At 48.9% G+C, this 13,239-nt stretch overlaps 1 protein-coding gene across 2 annotated transcripts in view; it reads right to left on the bottom strand.

Annotated features, from left to right (window-relative positions):
- PLA2G4A (phospholipase A2 group IVA) overlaps window positions 1–13,239 on the bottom strand; it is a 93,288-nt gene that overhangs the window by 12,235 nt on the left and 67,814 nt on the right. For both annotated transcript variants that reach the window (XM_064148047.1, XM_064148048.1), the window contains 4 exons: window positions 11,351–11,488; window positions 9,803–9,895; window positions 8,325–8,396; window positions 5,442–5,684 (listed from right to left, as the gene is read on the bottom strand). In XM_064148047.1, the coding sequence (XP_064004117.1) occupies window positions 5,442–5,684; window positions 8,325–8,396; window positions 9,803–9,895; window positions 11,351–11,488 (546 nt within the window). The remainder of the gene's footprint in view (window positions 1–5,441; window positions 5,685–8,324; window positions 8,397–9,802; window positions 9,896–11,350; window positions 11,489–13,239) is intronic.

Raw genomic sequence — 13,239 nt, forward strand, 5'->3', positions numbered from 1 at the left:
AACAGAGACACCTTCCACTAGACCAGGCTGCTCAAGGCCTCATCCAACCTAGCCACAAACACCACCAGGGAGGGGGCATCCACAACCTCCCTGGGCAACCTGTTCCAGTGTCTCACCACTCTCACTGGAAAGAATTTCTTGCTAATCTCCAGTATAAATCTGAGCCCCTCAAGCTTGTGTCCATTCCCCCTCATCCTATCACTCCAAGCCCTTGTAAAAAGTCTGTCCTCAGCTCTTCTGTAGCCCCCTTCAGGCACTGGAAGGCTCCTCTAAGGTCTCCCTGGAGCATTCTCTTCTCCAGGCTGAATGGCCTCAACTTTCTCAGCCTGTCCCCACATGGGAGGTTCTCCAGCTCTCTGATCCTCTTTGTGGCCTCCCCTGGACCCACTCCAGCAGCTCCATGTCCCTCTTATGCTGGGGCCCCCAGAACTGGATGCAGCATTCCAGATGGGGTCTCAGCAGAGACCTCCTGCTGCTCTCACTGCTTTGGATGCAGCCCAGCACACAGCTGCCTGCTGGGTTGCCAGCGACCATTGCTGGCTCATGGTGAGTTTTGCATCACCTGACACACTTAAGTCCTTCTCCTCCAGACTGCTATTGAGCTACTTCTCATCCAGCCTATATTTTACCTTGGGGTTGCCTCAACCCAGGTGCAGGACTTTGCATTTGGCTTTGCTGATCTTCATGAGGTTGGCTTGGACCCACCTCTCAAGCCTGTCCAAGTCCCTCTGTATGGATCCTTTCCTTCTGGCATGTCAACCAGGCCACACGGCTTGGTGTCATGAGCAAGTCTGAGGATGTGTCAGTGCCACTGTCCATGTCACTGGACAAGAAGTTAAACAGCACTGGTCCCAGTCCCAGTGACATCTAACATTCTATCATAGAATCAACCAGGTTGGAAGAGACCTCCAAGCTCAGCCAGTCCAACCTAGCACCCAGCCCTGGCCAATCAACCAGACCATGGCACTAAGTGCCTCATCCATGCTTTTCTTCCACATCTCCAGAGAGTGATTGGCATTGGAATGGGGTGCCCAGGGTGGTGGAGGAGTCGCTGTCCCTGGAGGTGTTGAAGCCTCAACAGCCTCAGTGCTAAAAATGTCTCCCTTCTCTCTAAGCTAATTGTTCCTCTTGAATCATAGAATCAACCAGGCTGGAAGAGACCTCCAAGCTCATCCAGTCCAACCTAGCACCCAGCCCTGGCCAATTAACCAGACCATGGCACTAAGTGCCTCAGCCAGGCTTTGCTTCAACACCTCCAGGGACAGTGACTCCACCACCTCCCTGGGCAGCCCATTCCAATGCCAATCACTTTCTCTGCCAACAACTTCCTCCTAACACCCAGCCTAGACCTCCCCTGGCACAACTTGAGACTGTGTCCCCTTCTGTTGCTGGTTGCCTGGCAGAAGAGACCAACCCCACCTGGCTACAGCCTCCCTTCAGGGAGTTGTAGTCAGCAATGAGGTCACCCCTGAGGTCACCCCTGAGCCTCCTCTTCTGCAGGCTGCACACCCCCAGCTTCCTCAGCCTTTCCTCACAGGCCTATGTTCCAGGCCTTGATGTGGACCATCAAACCATCACCCTTCATCCTGTCACCACAAGCCCTACTCAAATGTCTGTACCCAGGTTTCTGACTGGCCCATTTAAGTACTGAAATGCCACCATAAGGTCTCCTTGGAGCCTACTCTTCTCCAGGCTGAACAGCCCAAAACCTCTCAGCCTGAAATCAATTCACATCATTAAAATCACACCAATTACACCACTGATCAAACTGTAGACTGTCTACTGCCATTTCAGGGGTCTTTAAACTCTTCTTGATAATAATATAGCCCTCAACACAGGATGGACATGGACCTGATGGAGTGGGTCCAGGAAGATGATCAGGGACCTGGAACACCTCTGGTATGAGGACAGGCTGAGTGAGCTGGGGCTGTTCAGCCTGGAGAAGAGAAGGCTCCAGGGAGGTCTAGTAGCAGCCTATCAGTACCTGAAAGGGGCTACAAGAAGGCTGCAGAGGGACTGCTTCCAAAGGCCTGCAGTGACAGGACAAGGGACAATGGTTTGAAATTAGAGAAGAGCAGATTTAGATTGAATGTTAGGAACAAGTTCTGCTCCTTAAGGGTAGTGGAACACTGGAACAGGTTGCCTAGGGAGCTAGCTGAGGCCCTATCTCTGGAAATATTCAAGGTGAGACTTGACAAGGCTGTGAGCAAACTGATCTAGTGGAAGATGTCCCTGCTGAGTGCAGAAAAGCTGGACAGATAACCTTCAAAGATGCCTTTCAACCCAAACCATTCTCTGATTCTGTACTATTGCAATTACTCATAGCTTTTGGGCTTATTTCATCAGGTTTATGTGTAGGCAATACAGTGCAATTATGTCACAGCTGTGCCAGACATTTTGCCCAAAAGGAATCACAGAATGGTTTAGGTTGGAAGGGACCTCAAGGATCATCCAGTTCCAACCCCCCACCATAGGCAGGGAGACCTCCCACTAGAACAGGTCATCCAAGGCCTCATCCAACCTGCCCTTGAACACCTCCAGGGAGGGAGCATCCACAACCTCCCTGGGCAACCTGTGCCAGTGTCTCACCACCCTCATGCTAAAGAACCCTTTCCTAACATCTAGTTTGAATCTCCTCTCTTCCAGTTTAAACCCATTCCCCCTTGTCCTGTCATTACAAGACCTTGTCAGTAGTCCCTCCCCAGCCTTCCTGTAGGTCCCTGTGATATTTTGAAGCTATCTAGAATGTTTTGGTGAGAAGAACTAGATTACAGGCTGTGAAAGGGAAACAATGGTGGTGTCTACTACACTCATAGGCTTGCTGAGATGGATAAGAGCAAGAATCCAAACATAGATAAGGGAGTCGCTCTCTGTCCAGGCTCTGGGCTGCATCTTTCTAACCTCACCATCTGTCTCTCTGATTAATCCACCTGCTTACTAACCCCCCTGGCTGCCCCTCCATTCTTCCTTGGGCACAAGGCAATGTCTGGGGTAAGGTAGAGAGAGAGGGGTGGGAGAGGTGGGAGAAGGTGGAAGGGCAGTTGGGAGCCCCTCCTGGGGACTCAGGTTTCTGGGAGTGCTGTTGTGTTTCCATATTACCTTTTACCTTGTCTCCTTCTGTCTCTAGCTGTATATACTGTAAATATCTGCTTGTCTATTGAGCTAAGCTGTAAATATAAGCTTCATTCAATTCCAGAGCTGGCTGAGTCTAGTCTGGGTGATTTCCAAAGTGGTGGGGGGGGAGCAGGGAACACCCAAACCATCACAGTCCCCCTTCAGATACAGGAAGGCCACTGTAAGGTCTCCTCAAAGCCTTCTCTTCTGCAGGCTGAAGAGTCCCAGTTGTTGTAGCCTGTCCTCATAGCAGAGCTGCTCCAGCCCTCTGACCATCAAGAACTGTCTCTGAGGTGCAGGCCCAGCATATGATCTGAATTTAAATTAAACCCCAAGAAGCTGAAGGTTGACTCTGAAGATTCTCTACGGGCCTTAATTATGCAAAATTCTAATTATCTGTCATTTTTTCCCCTAAACTTACTACTGGCTTTCCTGTCTTTTACAACTACTCTAAATATTAAGATTACCCAACTGTAAACACCCCTGAGATGATAAAAATATTTAGAAAGAAGACTACAGATGGAAATTACTCTACAAGCACTCCAAGGGATTTGTTACACTAACAAATACACAACAGAGCTCCTCTGATACTTGAGCTTTTAAACGACATCTGGTATTTACCCTTGCATAATGACCAGCCAGGACAATCCCTGTGCTCTTCAGAGGAAATAGGGGCTGAAGTGCCTACAGAGTTACCACGAGGCATGGGTGGTAGGGCTGTGCCTCTGCACAGAAACATGCAAAGAGCACAGAATCACAGAACTGGTGAGGTTGGAAGAAATCACAGAATCACAGAATAGAGAGCATAGAACCATAGAATGGGCTGGGCTAGAGGGGACCTCCAAAGCTGATTCTAGTGCAACCCTCCACTGCAGTCAGCAGGGACATCCTCGACTAGGTCAGGTCATCAAGTCCAATCGCTCGCCTAGAGGTCACAATGCCACCACTGCTGCTAAGTCACTGGCACTAAGCCACATCCCTGAGCACGACACCCAGGTGTCTTTTAAATCCCACCAGGGATGGGTGACTCCACCACCAACCTGGGCAGCCTGCTCCAGTGCCTGAGAACCCTCTCTGGGAAGGAATGTTTTCCTCATACCCAACCTAAACCTCCCCTGGAATGAGCTGAGGCTGTTTCCTCTGGTCCTGTCACTTGTTGCAAGTGAGAAGAGACCAACACCCACCTTGCTCTAACCACCTTTGCATCACCTCTAATTGTGGGTGATGAAGTCTCTCCTCAGCCTCCTCTTCAGAGAACTAAACCCCAGCTCTCTCAGCTGTTTCTCACAGGCCCAAAACTGACTCCAGTAATCACAGTGCAACCTCATCAGTGCCCAGTACAGAGGGACAATCATCACATGGTGTCCTCTGAGGCACCCAATCCCTTCCCAGCTTTTGCTCTTGATCATGACATTCAACAAGGCCAAGTGTAAGGTGCTGCACCTGGATCTGTGCAATCCCAAGCACAGCTCCAGGCTGGGCGGCAAATGGCTGAGAGCAGCCCTGAGGAACAGGCCCTGGGGGTCTGGGGTGATGAAAAGCTCAACATGAGCCTGCAGTGTGAGTGCAGCCCAGACAGCAACTGTGTGCTGGGCTGCAGCAAGAGCAGTGTGGCCAGCAGGGCAAGGGAGGGGATTCTGCCCCTTTGCTCTCCTCAGACCCCACCTGGAGTCCTGTGTGCAGTTCTGGAGCCCCCAGCACAAGAAGGACATGGAACTGTTGGAGCAGGTCCAGAGGAGGGCCATGAAGATGCTCAGAGGGCTGCAACAGCTCTGCTATGAGGACAGGCTACCAGAGTTGGGGCTCTTCAGACTGGAGAGGAGAAGGCTTTGAGGAGATCTTATAGTGGCCTTCCAGTATCTGAAGGGGTCCTACAGGAAGGCTGGGGAGGGACTACTGACAAGTATTGACAGGACAAGGGGGAATGGTTTAAACTGGCAGAGAGAAGATTCAAACTAGATATAAGGAAGAAGTACCTTACAGTGAGGGTGGTGAAAGACTGGCACAGGTTGCCCAGGGAGGTTGTGGATGCTCTCTCCCTGGAGATGTTCAAGGCCACTTTGGATGAGACCTTGATCAATCTGTTCTAGTGGGAGGTGTCCCTGCCTATGGCAGGGGGTTGGAACTGGATGATCCTTGAGATCCCTTCCAATCTAAAGCATTCTATGATTCCAGTACTCACAATTGCCTCTAGAGAAATGTTCTCCTGCATTCATTCAGGTAGATGCTGCTGTAAGGCTCCTAAGCTGGATGCCACCACACTGAGAAGTCATCATTTCTGGTGTTACTAATAAACACACAGCAAGGTGGGCTTCCTGCAAACTGACCTGCAACAGCTGCATCTAGTTCATCTTCTTCCAGGGACTCCTGCTTAAGAAGGTCTGCCAGAGGAGAGAGGGGGTAACAGCTGTTGAGGTTCAGTCCCAGCATGAAGTTGTGCACTTTGCCAGCACGCCCTTCCCTGGTGTTGAAAAGGGCACTGTCCCCCACCAAGGCCATCAGCATTCGCTGCACCCAGCTCTCCTGGCTGCTGTTCTGATACTCCTGATTTGCCTCAGCGTTTTCAGTGCCTGCAGAGGAAAGTGACAATATCCAATGGTGAGCCAGTTAACCTTCTGAAGTGCAAACCAAAATCACAGATTTGTGGGTTATCCAAGGGCAGCAGAGCCAATGGCATCCTGGCCTGGATCAGGAAGTGTGGCCACTAGGACAAGGGAGGTTATTCTGCTCCTGTACTCAGCACTGCTCAGGCCACACCTTGAGTGCTGTGTCCAGTTCCGGGCTCCTCAACTCAAGAGAGATGTTGAGATACTGGAACCTGTTCAGAGAAGGGCAACAAAGCTGGTGAGGGGCCTGGAGCACAAACCCTATGAGGAGAGGCTGAGGGAGCTGGGGGTGTGCAGCCTGGAGAAGCCTCAGGGCAGAGCTCATTGCTGTCTACAACTCCCTGAAGGGAGGCTGTAGCCAGGTGGGGGTTGGTCTCTTCTGCCAGGCAACCAGCAACAGAACAAGGGGACACAGTCTCAAGTTGTGCTGGGGGAGGTCTAGGCTGGATGTTGTTAGGAAGTTGTTGTCAGAGAGAGTGATTGGCATTGGAATGGGCTGCCCAGGGAGGTGGTGGAGTTGAAGCAAAGCCTGGCTGAGGCACTTAGTGCTATGGTCTGGTTGACTGGCTAGGGCTGGGTGCTAGGTTGGCCTGGATCTTGGAGGTCTCTTCCAACCTGGTTGATTCTGTGATTCTATGAGAGAGACGTATGTAGTGTTTGGTGGTGGGTGCAGTGTTGACAGGAATTCTGCAGAGAACCACACAACTTAGAATCACCTTCTCATTATTTTTCACATCTGAGGAGCTGAAGAAGTAACCACTTCACTGAGCTAATGACATTATCCACTACCTCATCTCCTAAGGTTTTCTTTTCTTCCTCGAGATTCTAAAATGACAAACCCCTGCATTCCAAGAGAATCACAGAAATATTCTGCTTGGAAGAGACCTTTATGATCCAGCCACTAACCCAGCACTGCCAGGTAACCACTAAAGCATGTCCCTTAGCACCATATCTACACAGCTTTTCAGTCTCTGCAGGGATGAGGACTCCACCACTGCTCTAGGGACCCTGTTCCAGGACTCAACAATCCTTTTGGATAAGAAATCATTCCTCATGACCATGAGGTTTGCCCTTTGGTTTCATTGTTAAAAATGTGAGTGAAAATCACTGTTGTCCCCAAAAAAATCACCAAGTTGTTAAGGTGAGACTGAGACTCTGACTAAAACCACAGAAATTCCCAGATGGTTTTGATACCTAAAGACAATTTTCAGTAGGATCTTTTCCCTCTCACTGCTCAGTGCTCCCCACGTGGTTGTGGCTCTTCTGGGAAACTCGATTTGGGCATTGTTAAACAGATGACTCTGAGCCCCAGGAATTTCCTGTATCCAGTGTCAATTGTCAAGGTGCTAGAAGTTATCTGAGAATTCTGGAAACACAAACTAAACCCTTCTCAGGGAAATATTTGGCCAAGGAAACCTTGAAAATAATGACAGTGTCAGTTTGCTGTGTGGGTAACAATTCAAACATGCCTCTGAGCTCTGTAGCTTGCTGGCCACAGGCTTCTGGAGACCACCTGGCTCAGCAAGGATCATTTTTGGGTGTGAAATTGTTGTGCTCTCTGAAGCTGTGTTGGGCTGACATCAAAACTGTTGGGCTGTTGGAGGGAATGATTTCACCATCAGCTTGAGAAGGAGGCAGGAAGTCAAACCAAAGGCCCTCCTGAGTTCTCCTGTGCAATGTACTGCTATTTGGCTGAGCTGCTGGCTCCTTTGAGTTCTTAGGGCCAGGCAATTAACTTTTACCATTGGTATAAACAGAAGCAGAGCTGTCAGTTTGTCCTGTTCTGAGCCACGGCGGAATCAGTTCCACTTCCCAGCTTAGTCTCTGCTCAGTAAGGCATTTTCTGAAGTTCAAGGCAGGTTTGAGCAGCCAGAGCCTGCTTCTAGCAGGCAGAAGCTGATAGGCAGAGTTCCTGTGAAGGGCTGGGCTGCAAAAAGGCTCTGCCTGAGATCTGCAGACACCAAGGGCACTGCCACAGCTTGTGTCCCACCTTGAGGAGTAGGAAGTCAGAGGTGGCACGTGTGGGGAAAAGCAGACAGGACAAGTGCCCCTCAACTGTCTAACAAGGGATTGCATCCCATGGATGGCACCTGCAGGAGCAAGCTGAGGGATCAGCAGGGTCGAGCCTTCTCTTTACTGGCCAGTGTCCCAGCAAGACTGTCCCTTCTACCTTCCACCCTGATCCTTGTGTTCCTGAATCCAGTTCCCATCTTCTGCTGAGTCCAACCTGGGACTTCCCCAGTGCCTGCCCCCAGCATCAGTGTTGCCAGTGGTGATGTCATTGGTTGGATTCCATGTTAGTTTGTGCCTCTGTGTCTCTATTCCATATCATTGTTCTTTCCGTCCCAGCTGGTTTAGTTTCTTTCCCACCCCACCAAGTCTCTCTCCCTTCTTTCCTTTGGGAAGCAGAGGGTTTCATGGAGAGCCCCTGACACTTGTCTAGTGGCCAGCCAAGCCCTGACCCTTGCCAAGCTCATAGGAGACTATTGGTAAGATTAAGGAAAAGCAGCTATGGCTAATTAACCACATCTGGATACTTGACCAGGCTACAGAAAAGCTGCTGAGATAAGTAAACCAGGAAATAAAAGAAGGAGATTTCCTCACCTTTTGGTTGCTGTGATTCATCTTCACTGTCTGAACTGTCATTGCTCACCAGGTGCTTTAGCCTAATATTTTCTGTTGAAAGAAACATAAAAAACACTTTGAAGTGCTACAGTTTCATTGGCAGAACAACCAAAAGTCATAAACCTATCACAGTCTTCATAATGCACCTGAAAAGGTATGGCCTGTCCTATATAGCACCCACATGAACAGGTAGACTTCAAAATAGTGGTGGGAAATCAAAAGTTATGAAAGGTCTGCTGGAGAATGTGTGGAAAATAAAGGTCAGTACCACTGGGAAGGTAAGAAACAAAGTGGGTTTTATCTCATAACATTAGGAGAGAGAAACAAAACCAGAAAGGAGTGAGCTTCTCTCTAAACTGCATTTTGTTACCCTTTATGGCTTTGTTTTCACATAACATAGAGTTATTGCTGACTGTTCAGTACTATCTCAGGGTTATTATTTCAAAGCTAAAATCACTAAAATCAGTAAGTTTGCAGATGACATCAAGCTAGGAGCAGATGTGGAGCTGCTGGAGGGTAGGAGAGCCCTGCAGAGGGACCTGGCCAGGCTGGATGGGTGGGCAGAGGCCAATGGGATGAGATTTAACAAGGCCAAGTGCAGGGTTCTACACTTTGGCCACAACAACCCCAAGCAGCACTACAGGCTGGGGACAGAGTGGCTGAGAGCAGCCAGGAGGAAAGGGAGCTGGGGGTGCTGGCAGATAGTAGCTGAAGCTGACTCAGCAGTGTGCCCAGGTGGCCAGGAGAGCCAATGTCATTTTGGCCTGGCTCAGGAACAGTGTGGCCAGTAGGACAAGGGAGGTTCTTCTTCCCCTGTACTCAGCACTGGTCAGGCTACACCTTGAGTGCTGTGTCCAGTTCTGGGCTCCTCAATTCAAGAGAGATGTTGAGATACTGGAAAGTGACCAGAGAAGGGTGACAAAGCTGGTGAGGGGCCTGGAACACAGCCCTGTGAGGAGAGGCTGAGGGTGCTGAGAGTGTTTAGCCTGGAGGAGGCTCAGGGATGACCTCATTGCTGTCTACAACTGCCTGAAAGGAGGTTGTAGCCAGATGAGTGTTAGTCTCTTCTGCCAGGCAACCAGCAACAGAACATGGGGACACAGTCTCAAGTTGTGCCAGGCAGGATGTTCATAGAATCAGCTCGGTTGGAAGAGACCTCCAAGGAGAAGGTTCTTCCCAGAGAGAGTGATTTGCCATTGGAATGGGCTGCCCAGGGAGGTGGTGGAGTCACCCTCCCTGGAGGAAGTGTTCAAGAGAAGCCTGGCTGAGGCACTTAGTGCCATGGTCTAGTTGACTGGACAGGGCTGGGTGCTAGGTTGGACTGGATGACCTCAAAGTTCTCTTCCAACTTGGTTGATTCTATGATTCATGATGCTGTGATTCTGTGGCTATGGACAAGATTGTCCTTCCAAGGAGGACTGAATTGCTCTGCACAGTAGATTAGTTACTAATATTACCTAATTCTTCTTCCATGGTGGGTCCTTTGTTTTGGGAGTTGGAGACACCAAGCACTCTGTTAAATAATATAGAAAATGCACTACCCCAGACACCTGGAAGGGAAAAAAGCAAACCATGAAGGAGGCTACTGGAACTAAAACCCATTTCTTGCACTACTGAAGCAGTTACTTGCTTTCTCAACACCTCTCATTTTGGAACATGCTAAATCATAAGCTCCAGTGTACATAGCCAAGAGGGCAGATGGTCTCCCAGGGTGCATCAAGAAAAGCGTGTGCAGTTCCTCTCTCCCTCTACTCTGCCTTGATGAGGTCACACCAAAAATACTGTGTCCTCTTTAGGGCTCCCCAACTCAAGAGAGAGGGACCTGCTGGAGAGATTCCTATGGAGGTTACAAGGATGATGATGGGCCTTGAACATCTCTCCTATGAAGAAAGGCTGAGAGGCCTGGGGCTGTTTAGTCTGGGGAAGAGAGGGCTGAGAGGAGATCTTATCAACATCTAGAAACAGCTGAAGGGAGGGTGTCAGGCTGAAGGTGCCAGGCTTTTCTTTGTGGTTCCCAATAGTAGGACAAGGGGCAATGGACACAAACTGGAACCCAGGAAATTCCTCCTCAACATGAAGAGAAACTTCTTTACTGTGAGGGTGCTGGAGCCCTGGAGCAGGCTGCCCAGAGAGGCTGTGGAGTGTGGCTCTGGAAGCTTTCAAAACCCATCTGGATGTGTTCTTGCATGACCTGCCTCAGGTGATCCTGCCTTGGCAGGGGGATTGGATTCAATGATCTCTAGAGGTCTGCTTCAACCTTTATCATTCTATGCCTCTATGGTCATTCTGGGAGGTCATTCTGCCCCTGTACTCTGCACTGGTTAGATCTCACCTTGAGTACTGTGTTCAGTTCTGGGCCCCCCAGTTTAGGAGGGACATTGAGATGCTTGAGCATGTCCAGAGAAGGACAACGAGGCTGGGGAGAGGCCTTGAGCACAGCCCTACGAGGAGAGGCTGAGGGAGCTGGGATTGGTTAGCCTGGAGAAGAGGAGGCTCAGGGGAGACCTTATTGCTGTCTACAACTACCTGAGGGGTGGTTGTGGCCAGGGGGAGGTTGCTCTCTTCTCTCAGGTGGCCAGCACCAGAACGAGAGGACACAGCCTCAGGCTGTGCCAGGGGAAATTTAGGCTGGAGGTGAGGAGAAAGTTCTTCACTGAGAGAGTCATTGGACACTGGAATGGGCTGCCCGGGGAGGTGGTGGAGTCGCCGTCCCTGGAGCTGTTCAAGGCAGGATTGGACGTGGCACTTGGTGCCATGGTCTAGCCTTGAGCTCTGTGGTAAAGGGTTGGACTTGATGATCTGTGAGGTCTCTTCCAACCTTGGTGATACTGTGATACTGGTAGCAGGTACAAAAAGACAACACTGGGAATACCAATCCAAGTCAGTGAAGTCCTTCAAATGGATGCCTTCAACAAACTGAAAACTCTACTTCTTGTCTCAAAATTTGTGTCCATCAACTACTTAAACAAGTTTTACTCTCAAGCCTTCTGCTGTCACATACTCACCCATCAAGAAATGCAAGGGATTTTCATTGTACTTCTTCACCACTGTCCCCATGAAAAATTTGCTTCCAAACAAATCTGGAGACATAAAAGTGCCATACTTGGCCATTCCAATCTCATAGGGACTGAATTCCACCCAGTCTGCAAAAGAAGAAACCAAATTGTGCTTCATTAGCAATCTCAAACCTGAATGGAAACAGAGAATGAAAAGACCTAAACAAATGAAGCTTCTGTCCCAGCAAAGAAATGTAGGTTAAATGGGAAGTTAAATAACCAAGAGGAAAAGCTCTTAGGTTCTCAGAAGTCACAGTGTTGACTTCAAATGAAGGACAGTCTAATGGCTAAGCAGAGAAGAATTCTGATTCTCTCTTATCACAATAAACTGTGCTGAAAAATTATGAGGATGTAAAAACTTCATTAAGTGTAAGTAAATCTCCCAAGTATAAAAACTTCCTAAGTATAAAAGTAGTGACCATGAACAAGAAAAAAAAAACACAAGGTCTGTGCCATGTCCAAGAAAGGGACCTTGAAGATCACCTAGTTCCAAAAGCCCTGCCATGGGCAGGGACACCTTCCACTAGACCAGGTTGCTCAAGGCCTCACATCTCCAGGAAGGGGGCATCAACAACCACCCTAGCCACTGGAACAGGTCTAGTGGGAGGTGTTCCTGACCATGGCAGAGGTTTTGGAACTAGATGATCTTCAAGGTCCCTGTGCTAGTTTGAGCCTAGCTGGGATATTTTGATGAGAAGGATTAGACTAGAGGCTGTGAAAAGGAAACAGTGGAGATGTCTACTGCACTCAGAGGCTTGCTGAGATGGGTAAGAATAAGAACACAAACATAGATAACAGAGTTTCTCTCTGGCTTTTTGGGCTGCACCTCTCTCTCTAACCCAACTTGCTGCCAGACTAATCCCTCTGCTTCCTAACCCCCCTGGCTGACCCTCCAAACTCACCTTGAAGATAAGGCAAAGTCTGGGGTAAGGTATAGGGGTGGGGAGAAGGTGGAAGGGTGGTTGGGAGCCCCTCCTGGGGACTCAGGTTTCTGGGAGGGCTGCTGTGTTTCTGTATTACTTTTCAACTTGTATATTTCTGTCTCTAGCTACAGAGATTGTAAATACCTGCTTGAATGTTGTGCTCAGCTACAAAAATAAAGCTTCATTCAATTTCCAGGTCAGCTGAGTTTAGTCTGAGTGATTTTCTTAAGTGTGGGTGGGGGACAGGTAACACCCAAACCATCACAGACCCTGCCAACCTAAACCATGCTATGAATCTATGATATGCAACATGGGTCTCAGTTTTAAATGTCTTCCCTTCCATGGTGATCCTATCAAACATGTGAAGAGAAATGAAAAAATAATATCACAAAAGTGGGGAAATATTCCAGAAAGAAAAGGCAAAGATGAGAGGCAGCTGAGAAACTTCACAACAATGTCAAAGATACTTCTTAGAAGTCTGTATCATTGTGCTGGACAGAGGGCTCAAAAAAAAATCTATGGAATAAAATGCCCAGCTGCACTTTCTGATCTTAGCAGGGCAATTCCAAAGCCATTATATGACACATGGCTGTGAAATGAACCTTTGCTGAAAAAGGCATTAAGGCTGATTGGGAAATATTGCCTGTGGTACCAGTGGAGTTGGTTACATCAGAGAATGTGCTGCAAAAATAATGAGCCACAGAATCAATCAGGTTGGAAGACAGCTCCAAGCTCAGCCAGTCCAACCTAGCACCCAGCCCTAGCCAACCAAGTGGACCGTGGCACTAAGTGCCTCAGCCAGGCTTTGCTTGAACACAAAAAGTAGCCTACATTTTTTGCACTGCACCACTTTATTCTCCATATTCTCACTTGTGATCCATTCAATAGCTTCTGCAAACACATCAGAAGTAATTC

The sequence above is a fragment of the Pogoniulus pusillus genome, chromosome 8 (assembly GCF_015220805.1).
Source record: "Pogoniulus pusillus isolate bPogPus1 chromosome 8, bPogPus1.pri, whole genome shotgun sequence".
Classification (NCBI taxonomy): domain Eukaryota; kingdom Metazoa; phylum Chordata; class Aves; order Piciformes; family Lybiidae; genus Pogoniulus; species Pogoniulus pusillus.